Here is an 18,562-nt window from a genome sequence, read left to right as displayed (position 1 = left end):
GGTCCAGGTAGTGGTTGGGGAAGGAAGTCCCAGCCCAGCCTTGCTCTCTGTCTCTTGCCCCCAGCCCCTAGAGTCTGGGGAGCTCCTGACTCATGTGTTTCCCTCAGAGTGGGAGATATGGCTGCTGGCACTATGTGTTGGGTCCAGAAGGTGGTTAGGTGAAGCCCTGTTCATCTATCTTTACCTCCCCCACCCAGGATGAGCCCCTACCCCAGGCAGAGCCACTGGTGGGAGGATCTCTAGGGCCCTGTGCTTGGTCCAGGAGTTTATGGAGTGAAGGAAGTCTGGCCCAGCTCCAGTCCTCTCCTCTTTCAGCTGCTAGAGATGCTCCTGGTATTCCCAGTACAACATAGGCTGGTGCTGCTATGAACCTGGCCTTAGAATGTTTAGTGATTTTGGCAAGCTGCCAACGTTTCCCTGAGGAACACAACTGAGAGAAGGGGAATTGTGATTAACAACATTTTATCTTAGACAAGTCTGAATGCAATTTCATGAGATAGAGAAAAGGCACTTCTGTAGGCTGCTGAACACCAACATCCTCTTACAAACAATGGAAGGCTTTATATATGGACCTTCCCTCATATGCCCATATCAGAGCTTGGTGTGCAGGTTCCATAACCAGAGGATGGGCTCTGTATGAAGGGAGGCCAGGAGTTGTAAACCACCCTCCAGATGTCAGGTTGGGCACTCTTCCACCATGAGATATTGTCTGTGATGCTGTTCCCCAGTCATAGCGTGAGGACGAAACTAGGCCAAGCCAGTGAATGTTTGTGGCCATGCTGGATCAGCCCGAGTAGCTTGTTGGGCCTGGTTTAGGATCTACATTCAAGTGGAGAAGCAAGCAAATGCAGCGATGAACTCCTGAATTTACTTCATGGCTTAGTGTCTTTCCCATCTATGCCTGGTACGTATCAATTTCTTTGTTAAATTGACGAACTCATATAAGCTTGCAGCATCCAGCAGGCATAACTGGACACTGCCAGATAGAGATTCCTAGGGTTGTATCTGGGACTGGAGATATTGGCTAGTGTCATTCGGCTTCACAATCCAGGCAGCGGCTGGCTCACTCACGTAATTGGGAGCAGCTTACATGTTAGAGGCTGTGCAGAAACAACCCAGGAGTGGAGGTTCTCACAGCAGAGGAGGGTAAGGCTGGCTCCCAGAGTTGAGGATTGAAGTGACCGAGCAGATCACCAGTCCAGATAACACCAGGGGAATGTCACAATTCCGCCATCCTTTTTCTGCACCAAGAAGTACCTGGAATATAACTCAATTCCAAGTATTCAGGTACCTCCTTGACAGCTACTATCAAAAGTAATTTTTTTTTACCTCTGAAAGTAGAATATCCTCACAAGAAGATACCCTGACAAGGGAAAGGTATGTGAAAGTGGAGAGGGGTAGTCTTTCAAACTGTATGGTAGAGACATTTTCTATATAACTTCTTAAACCCATTTGTCTAATGTAATAAGCCTCCATGAACTGATAAAATGGGCTCGCCTGTCTCCAAACAGATATGACACCCAGATGCAGAGTGACTCTCTCCCAAACTCGAGGCACCAGACATCCGACACTGGGAAGACAGCAGGGCATGAAGCACGTCCCTTGAATCCCAGCTTCTTCCTCCTTTTCGGTTCCACCATCACCCAGAACCGAAACACTAATAACTACCTACCTATCTACCAACTAACAACAATAAAACACTAATGAACACTGAAGGAGAAAGAACTCTGGATCTGAGCAGACTGGAGTGGTTCACTTCTATCCCATCATGTGGCTGGAAGGAGCTGAGGTAGTAGAGGATGCAGCGCCCTCAGATACAGCCTCATTCTGAGAATGTTTGGAGACAGTGAGGGGAAAGATGGTGAGGGGCGGGGGCTGAGAGAATGCCTCAAGGGACACTGCTAGGAGAAGGTTCTACCATTAGGCACACTAAGCAGTGCAATACTTATGAGTGGGAATATGCAGAGCCACTCAAAGAACTACATGATCTTACTTCTTTAACTCTTGTTCTCCCTTCCCATTATTGCCACTGCAGTGTGTATTGCCATCACTCATTGGTCTTCTCTAAAATAAACACACTATATGCTATAAATAATAATACTTATTATTTGCTGGTGTTAAAGTGTTGGTACTGTAAACCTACTGTACTGTATGTTAAGAGAAATCTTCAACAGCAAAGGGGTATTTGAACAAGAAATACTCCCTGTCTCCATATGGGAGGTATATACTACATATTTACTAACATGAATCTAAATTGCAATATGTTGTCATGACACAGTGCCTTTGAAAAACCTAGACTTTCAGGACACATTAGGAAACATTGCAATGTACTGCAAGTTAACCTTCATGTCTAATACAACTTGTCCGCAATTATGTTGACTGAAACTCTTAAGGGGAGTAATTAAAATCAATTAATTATTTTACTTTGAAAATAAAGCTCTCCTCAGGCTGCAAGTGAAGCTCCAGGGTAGATTGTTTAACCATCTGTTCAAACTGTAGATCCCTCCTCCTCGGAACATCCAGAGCAGGAAACAGGTCACTGATCAGGCCCATGAAAATTGGGATATCATCTGTCACTATTTTAGGCAAGTTGAAGTCTCTTAAGGTTCGCATAAGCACCTGGAAAAGGATAGAAAATCACATATTATCATATCAGCCAGGTCTTTAAACCCATCTCCCTCTCTTCAGGATTCTGTCTTTATTCCCAGTGATTCAGAGATAAAACACAGTATCAGAAGTTCTTATGATTGTAAAACTTAAATTTGTACATAAAAAGGTACCTAACCTGATCCTCAGGTCTGTTTTTGTCTCCTCGCTTCAGTGAGCCAGCAACCACCAAGACTGACTTAACAGCACGAAGTCCCCAATCATAATGATCCTATGGAAAAGCAAACCAACCTTGACTATTCATGAAACCTTATGAAATGAAAGTTTAAATTTAAATATTTAAGACGAAATCTTTCTTAGAAGAACACACAATTTGACATATAGCTACATGGACAAACTAGAATTTACAGCATATTAGACTATTTTAGACTAGTGTAAATATAGAGAATATCATTGATTTTAGAAGATTTACAATGAGCTGATTTATACTGGTGTATCTGACAGCAGAATCTGGCCTGTTGAATGTAAGTGGTTTTATGAAATGACAGAAAACAAACAGGTGTTTATCTGTGAGTACTCAATGCTGCACAATTCAAAAAAAGTTCTGATAACATACTAAAAGAATGAGCTAAGCATCCAAAATAAATTACAGGGGAAAAACAAAAATAAAAACAATACTAATCATCCCTTTAAAACCTTTTTACCTTTTCAAAACACTTAATAACCAAATATCACAAGATCTCTCTAAGGTATCATAGATGTTAAGTACTAGTAGTGAACATTGTCATCCATATTTTATAGATGACAAGATGAAGGCAAACTAGTCAAGTGGTTTGCCCAAGCCCAGAAAAGAATTCCATCTCAAAGTAGCATTGGAGCTCAGGAGTCCCTGGCTCGCATTCTTTTAATGACATAATAATATCTCCCTTTTACTACATGCCAAAAACATATAAAAGATTTCAAAGAAATCGGAATGGTCTCTACCCATGTTTTAAAGACTGTGAGAGGGGAACTTTAGTATATTTACAGGAGGCAAGAATTACAAAAGTTATGCATGTAGAATGGGGGGGGAGAGGTAGCTCAGCAGTTTGAGCATTGGCCTGCTAAACCCAGGGTTGTGAGTTCAGTCCTTGAGGGGGCCACTTAGGGATCTGGGGCAAAAATCAGTACTTGGTCCTGCTAGTGAAGGCAGGGGGCTGGACTCAATGACCTTTCAAGGTCCCTTCCAGTTCTAGGAGATAGGTATATCTCCAATTATTATTATGAACTGTTTTCTTTCACAATGGTTTTATTTGTCAAGATTTATGGGCAAAGGCTGAAGAGTTGTTCAGACAGCACTCATTCGACTAATAAAACTGAATATAAAGAACACTTTTACTTGTAACAAGTTATACTTTTGGAAATGAATAAATAGCATAAGTTGAGGTGGGAAAATAATAAATCTTCTGACTTCTATAACTTTGGGGTGTTTTTAGGTAAGTATTGTGAATAAGACTTCTTCCTAGTGCAATTATTATATAATTTAGCTATGATACTATACTTCCTGCATTTGACGCTCTCTTTACTGTATTTGTGTGGCAAATTTTAAAACTCTCATCCAAATACAGTTAGTCATAAATCACTATTGTAATTCATACATTGCCTAGTAGTTTTTCTTTTTTCAATAGCAGGGGCAGCTACAGGCACCAGCACGCCAAGCGGGTGCCTGGGGCGGCAAGCCACAGGGGGCACCCTGCCGGATGCAGCGAGGGCGGCAGGCAGGTTGCCTTTGGCGGCATGCCTGCGGAGGGTCTGCTGGTCCCGCGGCTTCGGCGGACCTCCCGCAGGCATGCCGCTGAATCCGCGGGACCGGGGACCTCCCACAGGCCAGCCGCCAAAGGCAGCCTGCCTGCTGTGCGTTGGGTGGCAAAATATCTAGAGCCGCCTCTGTTCAATAGATCCTAGTATAAATGCATTTCAACAGCATGATTTAATTCCATCACACGACATATTGAACAGTTAATAGTCAATTATTTATTCCAAAATTAATGCATTACAAAAACACTAAGTACTGGGGAAAAAAGTCACTTCTGAATGCATGGAGCCACTATTTTAAATGACAACAACTGTTTTACTGGGCATCACCTTAGCTGATATAATAAAGATCTACATGCAATTTAAAAATATATATATAAAATTATAAATTATGCAAATGTCACTCTGCCCAACATCACTATTTCAAAATCGGGGTGGATGGGGGTAATTAGCATATATCTAGTCCAGAAGTTCAAAACAGACCCTCACCTGTTTAGAAAGCAGCTCCCTGCAGAGAGTATACAGGGTAATAAACTTCCTGGCTAACAAGCGTGCATCAGTAAATCCCTCAGCAACCAACATAATTTCACAGATCAGTTCAATGTCAGGGACAACCATGGCACAGGGTCTTAAAAAAAAGTCAAAATACACAATTAGTATTTAAGCATGGTAAGAACAAGTCACCTAAATCGAGTGAGTGATGTGTATAAACATTCTTAAACAGAGCTCAAGAGAGTCACAATTATGTGCGTCAGTCAGATTACAAGGACTCTGCTTCAAATTAAAAAAAAATGGTTAATTAGGCACTGTTGATTATTAGCATTCAGTAACATTGCTACATACAAAGGACATGGTTGAAAAGTACAGAGCTTGCAAGTCAGATATTGCAGCCTCCTCAGCGCTAGTGCCTCAGAACAATATATGACTGTCACTTAGTGTGATGGACTGGCAGATGCTTGCAGGGCACAGTGAATACTGGAACATACAAAGTCCTGCCACTCAAGTATTGGTCATGCTTTTGGATTTGCTCTTTTCAAGAGTGAATCCTCCTGGAGGACTGTTTAAGATGGAATAAAACTTCTACTTTTTTTTTAAACAAAAAAAAAAAAAAACCTTTATATTTTATTCTTGATTTTTAAAACAGAATTCACACTGGCAAACCATCCAGCCATTAAAACATCTCTGTCAACACAAAACCAAAAACAGACACAAAAAGAGAGAGAAGGTCAAAGAGACCCCTCATTAAATCACTATTTGAAACATGTAGAAGTTCTTAAAATGTAATCCACCCTATGGAAAAAATTAACAGAGATCGTTTCTTTTGGAACACCTTTTCTTCCTTCTGCAATCAAATAGACTTCTCCGAGTCACAATCATGAAGGACACAGAAACTAACAAAAAGGTTCAGAACAAGTGCTTTGTGTAGCCCAAGGAATTTTTTCTCACTTACATGAAAGTGCAAAAAAAAACAAAAAAACAAAAAAAAACCCTGTCGTGGACAATCCTGAAATAAGAGTATCTATGCGGAAAATTCTCCGTAATCCTCATTAGTAGTTGCCTTGTATCCTAAAGTATGAAGGTTTATACTCCATCTATATCCTAGCTAACAGAACATAACTCAAGTGACAAACACAGCAATGGCTTGCATGGAATATTAGTTTACTATTTGATATGTTTTTAGCTATCTCCTCTGAGATTTTAGTAGATGGTGACAAGAGGAGTTAATAGAACCCTGTGCGGATATAAAATTTGTATCCGCATCCAGTCCACGGATATTCATGGATCTGCAGGGCTCTAGGAGTTAGTATTGTGTTAATAGCCAGCTCTCTGTTGACCTCAAACTGCACCTGCCGATGAACTTCTGTTATAAGAGGATAAAATTTACATTATCTTTCTATACTCCACTATCTTTGGGTGGGTCAGACTAGTGGAGATGACAGTCCCAGAAAGAAAATGATCACAGAAAACATTTTCCATTGTGCTTCATATTAGCTCCACTAGTCCATAGTAATGGGAAGTGCCAAGTAGAAATAGAGTCAGAAATATAAAAAGGAATAAAGAAATCCCATCCTGTATGCACAATAGGACACCAGACCTATCTGAAAAGATATGACATATCCATCATGTCGTCAGATGGCATCAGAATGTGAAACTGCAGGACAGCATTTTGGAAACTGAACAAGAATTAGTTTGATGGCTCTAAATTCCAAGTTCAGAGACTCTGTTTTCTTCACTGCTGCAGCCACTTGCCCATAGCTATGAGGTTTTGCAAGTTGTCACTCCACCCTCTTCAGGTTAAATATAATGGAGCCTATCAATACTTGGTTGTTTTCTCTCTAGCACTATAGTGACTGCTTCACTTCATGGAGGCTTTGCTTCAATATGTCGTCATGACTAAAAACCGATTCCTTGTTCTCAGAAGGAACCTCTGGAACAGCTTCCATTCTTTGGGAGCAGCAACTAGAGAATGTGGGACAACAGTGTTTTCTGGTTTCATTCTTATGCTTTTGGGGTTTTTAGAATTCTTAAATATTTACACACACACACACACACACAGTGAAACCCCACTATAATGCGATGCTCAGGGTCCAAAAAATTCCATTGGGATAAATGTGGGGTCGTGGTATAGTGGGGTTTCAAGTCAGTCAGTTTAAGTCAGTGGTCCCCAACATGGTGCATTGATGTGAGCTGCTTAGAGCCTAGTGCCCAGCAGGGGAGAGAAGCTGCGGCCCTGCACCTGCCAGGGACAGAGAGCAGTAATGCCCGCAGCCCTGGAGTTCTCTGTCCCCGGCAGACGGGAAGCCGCAGCTTCTCTCCCCTGCTGGGCACTAGGCGGGGGCACATCAATGTCCCAGTTGGTGCCGTGGCGTTGGGAACCACTGGTATTAGGCCTTAAAGGGGAGCCAGCTTATGATCACGTTATGTGCAATTTCACGTTATGGCGGGGTGCGTTATTGCGAGGTTATATATATATATTTGCATGCAACCACCATTTTAGTTGAGGATGAGGCCTTGTGCTTTTGGGAAGTGCTTCCCCCAGCAGTCTTCAGACAAGCGCTCACTTACTATTCATCCTCATCTCTTAATAGTTGTAGAAGAAAGTAATAATCAGTGAACAAACATGCACTGCTAACAAAAACAAAAACACAAAAACCTCAAAAACAACAAAACACAATACAGGGCCCATTTCTGCCCTAAGGTTCAACATTGTAAAAATCAGCCACCGAGATGCATGGCTCAGAGACAAATCCCAGGTGGTGAGAGAGAGTTTGGAGCACCAATTCAGCCCTAAAAAGTCTTACAGTTTACTCCACTGGATCTCACTACTTTAAGTGACTGAACTTCAAAAATCACTCATTTTCTTTTGAGGCTGGATGAAATCATGAAAAGCACTCAGGCAAAAGTAAAGATTTTGGGTCAAAGTCAACATTTATATAAGCAGGTGTCACTCCACTGAAGTCAAAATATATTTCCAGTCAGATCCAAGTAGAATATCAAATCTAATTATCAGATTAAAATCACCATTGGCATAGGTGGTTACCATTCTGTTGATTAAATGGAGGCACACATGCCTATACAAATGTGAATTTAGTCCTACAAACCGATTTTGACACAATTTAACAACAACCACAGGTTAGAATTATATATGTAACACTAAAGGAAATTAAAGATAATATAAAAGGTTAAAGCTCACACTTCTTACATTTTAATTAGCGTATTATGCAACATGTATTTTAAGTAAGGCTCCTAAAATGATCAAAAATATATTAAACTGTTTTGCAGCGCTTATGCTTCATGTCTGTCCAATAATCACCAACGCAACAATTTATCAACTAAAACAAGGGTCACACTTTCAATAAGTTCATATGAAACATGTATGTACATGTGCATACTTATATCTGTGCAAGCATATAAAAAGTAGGGCTGCAAGCAATTAAACAAATTAATCATGCGATTAAAAAAATAATCATGATTAATCGCATTGTTAAACAATAATCGAATACCAGTTATTTAAATATTTTTGGATGTTTTCTAAATTTTCAAATATTTTGATTTCAATTACAACACACAATACAAAGTGTACAGTACTCACTTTAATATTTATTTTTATTACAAATATTTTCCCTGTAAAAAACAAAAGAAATAGTATTTTTCAATTCACCTCTTAAATACTCTAGTGCAATCTCTTTATCATGAAAGTTGAACTTAAAAATGTAGAATTATGTACAAAAAATAACTACATTCTAAAATAAAACAATGTGAAACTTTACAGCCTACAAGTCCACTCAGTCCTACTTCTTGCTCAGTCAGTTGCTCAAAGAAACTTGGTTACAATGTTGCCCGCTTCTTGTTTACGTCACCTGAAAGTGAGAACAGGTGTTTGCACGGCACTGTTGTAGCTGGCATCACAAGATATTTACATGCCAGATGCGCTAAAGATTCATATGTCCCTTCACCTTCAACCACCATTCCATAAGACATGAGTACATGCTGATGATGAGTTCTGCTCAACAATAACCCAAAGGAGAGTGGATCGGCGCATGTTCATTTTCATCATCTGAGTCAGAAGCCACCAGCAGAAGGCTGATTTTCTTTTTTGGTGGTTCGGGTTTTGTAGTTTCTGCATTGGAATGTTGCTCTTTTATGACTTCTGAAAGCATGCTTCACACACCGTCCTTCTCAGATTTTGGAAGGCACTTCAGATTCTTAAATCTTGGGTCGAGTGCTGTAGCTATTTTCAGAAATCTCACATTGGTATCTTCTTTGCATTTTGTCAAATATGCTGTAAAAGCCTTCTTAAAACAAAGATGTGCTGGGGTCATCATCCAAGACTGCTATAACATGAAATATATGGTAGAATATCGGTAAAAATAGTAGGGGACATACAGTTCTCCTCCAAGGAGTTCAGTCACAAATTTAATCAACACATTTTTTTTAATGAGCATCATCAGCTGAAGTACAAAGGGGCATACGAATGTTTAGCATAACTGGCACATAAATACCTTGCAACGCCGGCTACAAAAGTGCCATGTGAATGCCTGTTCTCACTTTCAGGTGATGTAAATAAGAAGCAGTCAGCAATATCTCCTGTAAATGTAAACAAACTTGTTTCTCTTAGTGATTGGCTGAACAAGTAGGACTGAGTAGAATTATAGGCTCTAAAGTTTTACCTTGTTTTGTTTTTGAGAGCAGTTATGCAACAAAAAAAATCTACATTTGTAAATTGCACTTTCATGATAAAGATTGCACTATAGTATTTGTATGAGGTGAATTGAAAAATACTATTTCTTTTATCATTTTTACAGTATAAATATTTGTAATAAAAATAATATAAAGCGAGCACTGTACACTTAGTATTCTGTGTTGTAATACAAATCAATATATTTGAAAACGTAGAAAAACATCCAAAAATATTTAAATAAATTTCAATTGGTATTCTATTGCTTAACAGTGCGATTAATTGTGATTAATTTTTTTAAAATCACAATTTTTTTGAGTTAACTGCATGAGTTAACTGGATTAATTGACAGCCCTAATGAACAGGTACATTTGGTGCCTTTAAACTTATCTGCATAGATTACCAGATACAATTGCTATAATTACTCACAAAATAGTGGGTATCCTTGTGCACATGTATGTTTTATGTGTAGATCTCCCATGTTATTAAGTATTCAAAAGTTTTACACTTTATATATGTAAAAATTCCAAAAAAAAAAGTTCCATTATTAAGTGCATCCACCCCTATCAATTTGTATGGGCAGAAACAATAACCGTGTTGAACATTTTCAAAGAAACTTTTAAATAAGCACAAACTGTTTTACATTGCAAACCAGTGAAATTAGGTGGCATGAGTACTCTAAACGATAATCTACAGTATACTTGCCTGAATAGAGCTTTGAGATTTTCAGGTAGTTCTGTTCGACCAGCATATCCTGGGTTCATAGTAATAAATATCCCAACTGATGTTTTCAGTGTAATGTTTTCTCCAAGGAATAAAAATCTGCAATAGCCACGACATGATGTAAGTAAATGACTTGCTATAAAACTGCAGTTTGATTAGAGGTCAACAATTATTTCCATCTTTAAAAAAATCCATTTGCAACGGAGGACAGATTCTCTGATTTAGGAAAAAAATCTGTGCAAGTAATTGTGACCAAGAAGAAGAGGTATGTGGTAGGTTGGAATAGTGCTTGCCAATCTAAAAGAAAAAAATAAAATAAAGATACAGAAAGAAAATGGGGCAGATCTTCAGCTGATATAAATCGTCATAGCTCCATTGACTTCAATGGAATTAGGACAAAATTTACCACAGCCAAGGACCTGCTCCATAGTATGTAAAAATTCTACATAACATGAAATCCAAGAATTAAAGTGAATGGCAAAACTCCCATTAACTTCAATGGCGTCAGTATTTCACCTATATTCTAGGTGTTTTCTTCTTATAAATTTGAGGGAGGGGCTAATTTTACATATTAAATTAGCTTCTAGATATACAGATATTATAGAGAGACACACACACCACATACACACTAGTGAATTTACAAGGGAGGATTCAACATCTGTCCATAGCAGGATTTTTAGAAATATACTTTTAAATTTTTGTACTTATGTCTTTGTAAGGGCCTATAAAAGAAAATGACATTAAAATACTTACTTCTTCCTCTTATTTCTAATGGCATTGTGTATAGTCTTTACTTGCACTGCCACCACTGACAGGACTTCTACTGAAATTCGATTAAACTCATCAAAGCATCCCCAAGCACCTGTCTGGACCAAACCTTTGTAGATGTTTCCTATGGACTAAAAGACAGAATCAACCATTTAGTGTTTATTTTCAGAAAGAGTAAAGTTTTTTTTAATGTGTTGTATGTTAAAAAAATAAAATTGTACTGAAATCACTGTTCGATAAAATATCATACCTTATAGTCCATCTGTTCAGAACAGTTGAAGACATAGACCATCATACCAAGGGCATGGCCCAGGTCTTTGGTGGTCTCTGTTTTGCCTGTGCCAGCTGGCCCTGCAGGAGCCCCACTCATTGTCAGGTGAAGAGACTGTGTTAGGGTAATGTAACACCTTTAAGCAATGAGAGACCATTATTATTGCATGCAAAGAATGTTACTAATACGGTGGAGATTTTAAAACCACAGAAGCTGGGAAATTTAGGATAGCACTAAAACCTTAATTGTATGTATTGTGCATATACATTATAATAGGCTCTTGCATGAGATGGACCGTGTAAAAAGTGAAGTGCAACATTTTAATTTGCAAATATTTATTTTACATATATAAGCCAATTGTGTAGAATGGTACATACACTAATTTCAGTACTTATCAGATTAAACTGAGAACTTATAGCATATCGACTAGGGAATATTTTATTTTATCTATTTTACAAACACGAAGATCATACCATTTGTTTTATTTATACACATGCTGTCATAAACGGATAATTAAGGGTTAATGTCTCTTTTACCTGTAAAGGGTTAAGAAGCTCAGTGAACCTGGCTGACACCTGACCAATAGGGGAACAAGATACTTTCAAATCTTGGTGGAGGGAAGTCTTTTTGTTTGTGCTTTTTTGTTTTTGTTCATTGTTCACTCTCAGGACTGAGAGGGACGGGACATCAATCCAGGCTCTCCAAATCTTTCTGAATCAGTCTCTCATGTTTCAAACTTGTAAGTAATTAGCTAGGCAAGACATGTTAGTCTTATGTTTGTCTTCTCAATTTGTAAATGTTTCTTTTTGCTGGAAGGATTTTACCTCTGTTTCCTATAACTTTGAACCTAAGGCTGGGAGGGGGGGCCCTCTGGTCTATAGGAATTATAGAAATCTGATTACCCTGTAAAGCATTTTCCATCCTGATTTTATAAAGATAATTTTTACCTTTTCTTTCCTTAATTAAAAGTTTTCTTTTTAAGAACCTGATTGATTTTTCCTTGTTTTAAGATCCAAGGGGATTGGATCTGGACTCACCAGGGATTAGTGGGGGGGAAAGGAGGTGGATGGTTAATTTCTCCTTGTTTTAAGATCCAAAGGGTTTGGATCTGTGTTCACCAGGGAATTGGTGAAGTCCCTCAAGGCAACCCAGGGAGGGGAAAGTTTTGGGGGGACAGAAAGTGCCCCAGACACTGAAATTCTGGGTGGTGGCAGTGTTACCAGATCTAAGCTAGTAATTAAGCTTAGAAGGGTCCATGCAGGTCCCCCACATCTGTACCCTAAAGTTCAGAGTGGGGAAAAAACCTTGACACATGCACATAAAGGTATTATATTTGGCATATTAAGAAGGACCTTACACATATTTATGAAAGAACACGGAGGTTTGCTATGGAAAGTCTAACTTTGTATTCTATTAAATGGATCAAGCAGAGATAGTTCTTTATTAACAAGAGTCAGTACCTGTCAGTCAGAGGTGTAATAACTAGCCGAGAGGTATTTCCCAAATACTCATAAAAGTACTGGAACTGAGCATCGCAAATGTTGGCAAGGCAGTGTTTCTGGGCCTCATCCCATCTATGGCGTAGTTGTGACAGCCAAGCAAAAGCTTGGGAACTAGTGACCTAAAAGCATTGCACAAACCTCATGTCAAGTGGAAGCTATGGAGATGAAAGAAACCAGACACTCCCAAAAGCTTTAACTGTCATCAGTAGGTTTCACACATAGTCTTTTACAAGTAATAACTACTACAAGCAATTATAAGGGATTATACTTACTTCTAGACATGCTGAGAGCCATTGAACCAACTTGTAAACCCTATATATAATGGAAACCACTTCAAACCAGGGGGTGCAGCAGCACCCCCAGCATCCCTGGTCCCAGCACCTATGATTACCTCCCAAGCGCTAGTCAGTTTCTATCCAATAAAAGGTAATATGCATTCAGACCACTGACACGTACCGGTAACTTCAGTTTCACAAGAACAAAAAGTTTGTATGTAGGAATATATTTATCTTGCAACCACCATGTGAGACAGACAAACCCCCAGTTCTGGAGGGCTAAACAGAGATCAGAACATAACAACTAATGGCTAAATAATCAAAGATGGAGAAGCTACAAAGAAAAACAGACTAGTTCCAGACATGCCTTCATGAAACCCATCATCTGAAGAACAGACTTGGTTTACCCAAGGATAACTTTGCTGATCAAAGTTTGAACCTGGTTTGAACCATCCTACAAAACGGCTAAAAAAAAAGTTCTGGGTTTGATTCATCGCTCAAGTATGATACTCCAGAAGACAATGCACTACAGAGAGGGGGATGGCCAGTGGTTCAGTACATGGCTGGGAAGCAGATAGTCCTTGTGCCCACAACCATATAATCTGCCCCTTCCTTATGTACTCATGCAAGCCTGGACACATGCTTGGCTTACAGTCCTTTTCTTTTTTCCTTTTAAACCCTAAAACAGCACATGAAAAAAAAAGTGACACCCTACAATTTACCTTTTGAGCAACAAGTTTTGCCACCACATCTCGAGCATGAACATCTATAGTGCAAATGGTCATGATCTTCTGTCTGTCACCTGAGGCAAGTTCTCCCAGCAACAAAGCAATGAGAGCATTTAGCTGAGCGATCTAAAAAGACGACAATAATTTTGTTGCAACATTTCATTCCACTCTGCCCCAGTCACCACCACGATGGGAGATGAATTCTGCCAATGTAATGAATTCAATTACCACATAAGCTATCTTGCACATGCATGGTTATAAGTCACCAAGTATGTTTGGAACACTGGATCAGTTCTGGGCATATCAGTTTTGGACACTGTGATAAAATTAAACAGAAACTTTTATAGTCAATACCAGGAAAACCTTCTGAATGGTGAGATCTATTAAACTGCAGAAACGCCTTTCCAGAAAAGGGGGAAATGGTTCTTTGCTTCATGCATTTTTACTGGACAAAGCACTTGAAAATATACTGTATGAAAGTACAATGGCTTGAGGTTTAAAGAAGTACAACACAATGAAAGGAGGAATTATTCAATGTGATATGAATGAAGTTACTTATAGCTGCAATGTGAAAATATCCTTAATGAATGTGTTTTCTTCAAAACACTTCACATTAACAGGAAACAAGATCATAGCCTCTGGCTGTGCACATTTTTAATAAGGCAAACATAACATTAATAGAGTGCATATAAGGTACTGTGTAAGCGATACAGCTGTGCTTGTCCGTGTTCAGACCCTGCTACAAAAAAGGATTCAAGAATGAATGAGACCTCAAAAGCTATGCTTTTTCATTATTGGCATAATGCAATTTAGATATCAGCTTTCTTGTAGTCCCCAGATTTAAGGGTCTGGCAGTTATCTAAGTGACAATGACTTCTTTGAGAATTACAACTGTAATTCCTAATTTCCTTACTTTATAGTAAGTTTTTTTTAATGGGTCATTTAGCTTGGGTTTAGGCTACCACACCATAACTTTATGGGATACACTGATCTGATTACGAAGGACATTTGAATGGCAAAATTTCAAGTTGAATTACTCTGCACCCTATAAGTCTCAGACACTTCCCCCCACAAAAAATGTTATTGATTTATAAAATCTTAGAAAGTTGCCTAATGTATAAGGTTATCAGGTCCACTCCACACTCTCAGGAGTGCAAAGAGGGCAAAATCCTCTCACTAGGTAAGGTGTTCCAGAGGGGGAACAGCTGGAACACAAAGTGGTGACGTATGATGCCTAAGGAGGAATCCCTGATATCTGGCACAGTTTAGACCAGCCTGCTTCAGGGCCAAAAACCAAGGAATGGGCTCTTTGATAGCACCCCAACATGTTCCACCCGGCAAAAGGATAGGAGGCACAGTATGTATCTGTTAGATGAAGAAATACCACAAAACCATAGCATGTCATCAATTTTTAAGTAGGCCTCTCTACCTCTTTCAAAGGGAGATGGGGGGATTCTGCTTAAAAACTGATGGCACAATATCAGGCATTGGTATGACTTCATAATTTGATGGGTTTAATTTTTTTTCATTCTCAGCTTGCAGATATGAGAAAAAAATAGTTCTGGCAGATCATCCATTATAATCAAATAAATCAGATGTAGTTTTTAAAAATTAAGCTATTTAATTTGAAAGAAAAAAGAATGCTAACATCAGAATACTATTTTAAAATGAGAATCATGGGGTAACAGTGTAGCTGCTATTACAACAGCAGGAAATACCCATTTGGGAACTGAAACTAAAACTAACCAAAGTTTCAAACTGAACTCTGATGGTTTTATTGTCAAATCAAACAAAGCACGGTCCTAACAGACTCACAAGTTTTGGTTCCTTACATATGCATTATTACCTTCCCACTCTTCAGGCACATGTATGGGTGTGCACACCCTAAAATTTCCATAATATCATGGAGGTGCAATCAAGTTTTTGTTGTCTACCAGTATTCAGTACACCCTACATTTTCAAAATTACTAGTGATCTTTGGGTGTCCCAATTTTTGGGTGCTCAATTTGAGATGCCTTACAATAGGAATAGCAGCAATTCTGGAATGCTGAATGACCATAGATCCTTCCTGTACCCCCACAACAAACATACTCCTAGTTTTCAGAGAGGGGTGGTCAGCACTTTCTGAAAACCAAGCTCCTGAAAGAAGACTCGAGGTGCAGATCATAAAATCGAGGCATCCAAAATCACCAATAGCTTTTGAAAATAAAGGTCCATATCACATTTTCTGAATAAATGTCCCTCATCTGTCTTTAATTATCAAAAATACCTACCTCAAAGAGCTGGATTTGGTATTATCTACTTTTCCAGATTTGAGACAGTTTTAGGTCACAAACTATCCCTCCTAATTATAGGAAAAATCCTTTATTTTGTAGCACCTTGGCTTTTACCCTTCCTCTTCTTCCTCCAAAATGAACCCACAGAAAGCTATAAGGGCAATTTTCATTGTTGGAGAGAGAAACAGAAATGGGATCATCTACAGAGGGAGAGAGAATCAGAAGCAAGAGGCATATTTCCTTTTCTTCAGAGGATGGCAATAGCAAGTAGCCAATAAATACAGTCTGACTAAAAAAACATTTAACATGCCAGCCAAGCATTTCTGGAAGATCGATACAGTATGAAAATGGAACCTTGTTTTCATACAGTATAAGCAAGACATCAATACCTGTTTTTTATTGTAATCCTTCAGGGCTGTTTCAAATCCCTCCTCCAGCCTGTTGAATGCTATTCCTACATCTGTCGTCCACCAGATTTGTGAGCCGGTAAGTGCAACTTGAGCCGGGTAGTCAAAAATCCATTGCTCTCTGGGCTTTTCTTCATAGGCAGCTATAGCCTCCATGATATGACGATGCACTGTTTTATACATGGTTTCTTCAAGTTGTTGTAACCAGGTCTCCACCTTTTGAAAAAGATACATGCTGCATCAGTGTTCAGAATATTGTAATGAGGTAATAGCTTCCTACTTGATTGGTATCATGAATAGTATTTAAACAGATATTTGTCAAGGTATTTCTTTGTACACATTAATAAAATAAAACATACACACACACAAACCCTTTCCTTGACTTCCAGTTAGAACCAGTTTTCTTTCCATGTTTCACCCTGTTTTCATCATGGTTGTTTAGTACTGCAAGAACATTTATGAGTGTTGAGATACTAGCATCATTTTATTTTATTCACTTAGTTGTTTGTGTGTGTGTTTGACTTAAAGCTCATCAAATGTGTTTGCCTGACAGCCCGGGACAGAAAAGTTCTTTATTATCTAAAGAACTGGTATAGAGTGGGAATTGGCAATGGAAGCTTTCAGATGTTACTCTTCCAACATGCAAAAACCTTGTTTTGGATGAACCATCTTTAAGAAGCAAGTTGAGTCACCTTGCATGTTCAGCCTCTGGCTTCCCTACTCAGACAATCAACAAGGTTGCCAATTAGTTCCCACTGTGAGAGCAATTTTCTAATGTGAACTCTTGTCTAACATGGGCAGTGGATCAAGCCCACAAATTCTTGCCATTCAACAGCCACCAGATGGTAACTACTTTCAGACGCTACCCAACAAGGTTCTGTATGAATCCCATCACTAATTCTGTCCCATTTTTGTTTTAAATAAAAGAGTATGGAAACAATTATTGTGCAAAGAACAAAGAATTATATGGGCTTACAAAACCAATCAAAATATTAGGCCCAAAAATTGGTGCTATGGATCTTGACGGCCTCTTGTAGAAAACGAACATAACCATAAGAACACCAGATATAGGTGAAACATATTAGTCACATACATGTCCTCCTAAAATTAAACACATTAACAAGAATTATGGTGCATATTTAACAAGAACTATGTTTTTTTTTTAATTGGAAAACATGACTTTCTTTAAATTAGTGCTTGTAGTTTTAGCTAGTAGTTATTTGTCTCCTTGGTTTTCATTTCTCAGATTCAGGAGCATTAAGGAATTTAACCTGATTGTCTGAAATTTAACTTTATTGAAAGAAGATTTTTTTTTGGCCGTGATAAAAGGCTTAGAATGAAGTTTGATCTCAGACTACTATCTGCTTACATGTTCTGTTTGTATTTACAGATTATGCAGTGTCAAGTCTCATTTCATCTTTCCGTGCTGAGTATATATGACCACTAGTTGAAGACATAAAAGATTGTTTAAAGGTTTCAGGGTGTGCAATAGTATTTTACATTCTGACTGGTGCCTGTCTTAGAAAAAAAATAGCACAAAACTTATCTCAGAAAACTGCATGACCTTAGATCCATCCTGTCCCCATTCTCATCCCTTCCCAGCCACTGCTTTTTGAAAACCACCTACTTTCCCTATATTTGTTTCATGGAAGCTCCCATAACGTGTTTGGCAGCAAGAACAGAGACAAAAAGGGATAAGAAGTGAGAAAATGGAGAGATGACAGAAACTGGGCCAGAACATGAACAAAGATCCCTGGTTAGAGAACATCATCTGCCAATCTACACCACAAAAGGCAGGGGAGCACCTCTAACAATAAACAAAAAAGAAAATGACTGGCATATAGATTGAGATAGAATCAACTAACTATTTCTCTCTCTTTCCAGGCAGCACACTGATGAGAAGAGAGATAACAAGGCATTTTGATCAATAAGTGGCTTATATGGTGACATTTCTCCAATTATTGCAAAAATTAAAAGATCAAGACAGATATTTTGATTAAAGTGTGTTTGTTTCCCTATCAGCAGATTAGGG

The 18,562-nt window shown here is 38.7% G+C and overlaps 1 protein-coding gene across 1 annotated transcript in view; it reads right to left on the bottom strand.

Moving 5' to 3' along the window:
• Window positions 1–18,562, bottom strand: part of DNAH11 (dynein axonemal heavy chain 11) — a 299,093-nt gene that overhangs the window by 179,653 nt on the left and 100,878 nt on the right. Inside the window, exons 30-38 of the mRNA XM_050938580.1 lie at window positions 16,513–16,746; window positions 13,842–13,973; window positions 12,803–12,963; window positions 11,322–11,478; window positions 11,057–11,202; window positions 10,286–10,402; window positions 4,891–5,029; window positions 2,786–2,878; window positions 2,425–2,619 (exon numbers count right to left, since the gene is read on the bottom strand). Of these exons, the coding sequence (XP_050794537.1) occupies window positions 2,425–2,619; window positions 2,786–2,878; window positions 4,891–5,029; window positions 10,286–10,402; window positions 11,057–11,202; window positions 11,322–11,478; window positions 12,803–12,963; window positions 13,842–13,973; window positions 16,513–16,746 (1,374 nt within the window). The remainder of the gene's footprint in view (window positions 1–2,424; window positions 2,620–2,785; window positions 2,879–4,890; window positions 5,030–10,285; window positions 10,403–11,056; window positions 11,203–11,321; window positions 11,479–12,802; window positions 12,964–13,841; window positions 13,974–16,512; window positions 16,747–18,562) is intronic.

This window comes from Gopherus flavomarginatus, chromosome 2 (assembly GCF_025201925.1).
Source record: "Gopherus flavomarginatus isolate rGopFla2 chromosome 2, rGopFla2.mat.asm, whole genome shotgun sequence".
NCBI lineage: Eukaryota > Metazoa > Chordata > Testudines > Testudinidae > Gopherus > Gopherus flavomarginatus.
This window is presented reverse-complemented; position numbering and strand designations above follow the sequence as displayed.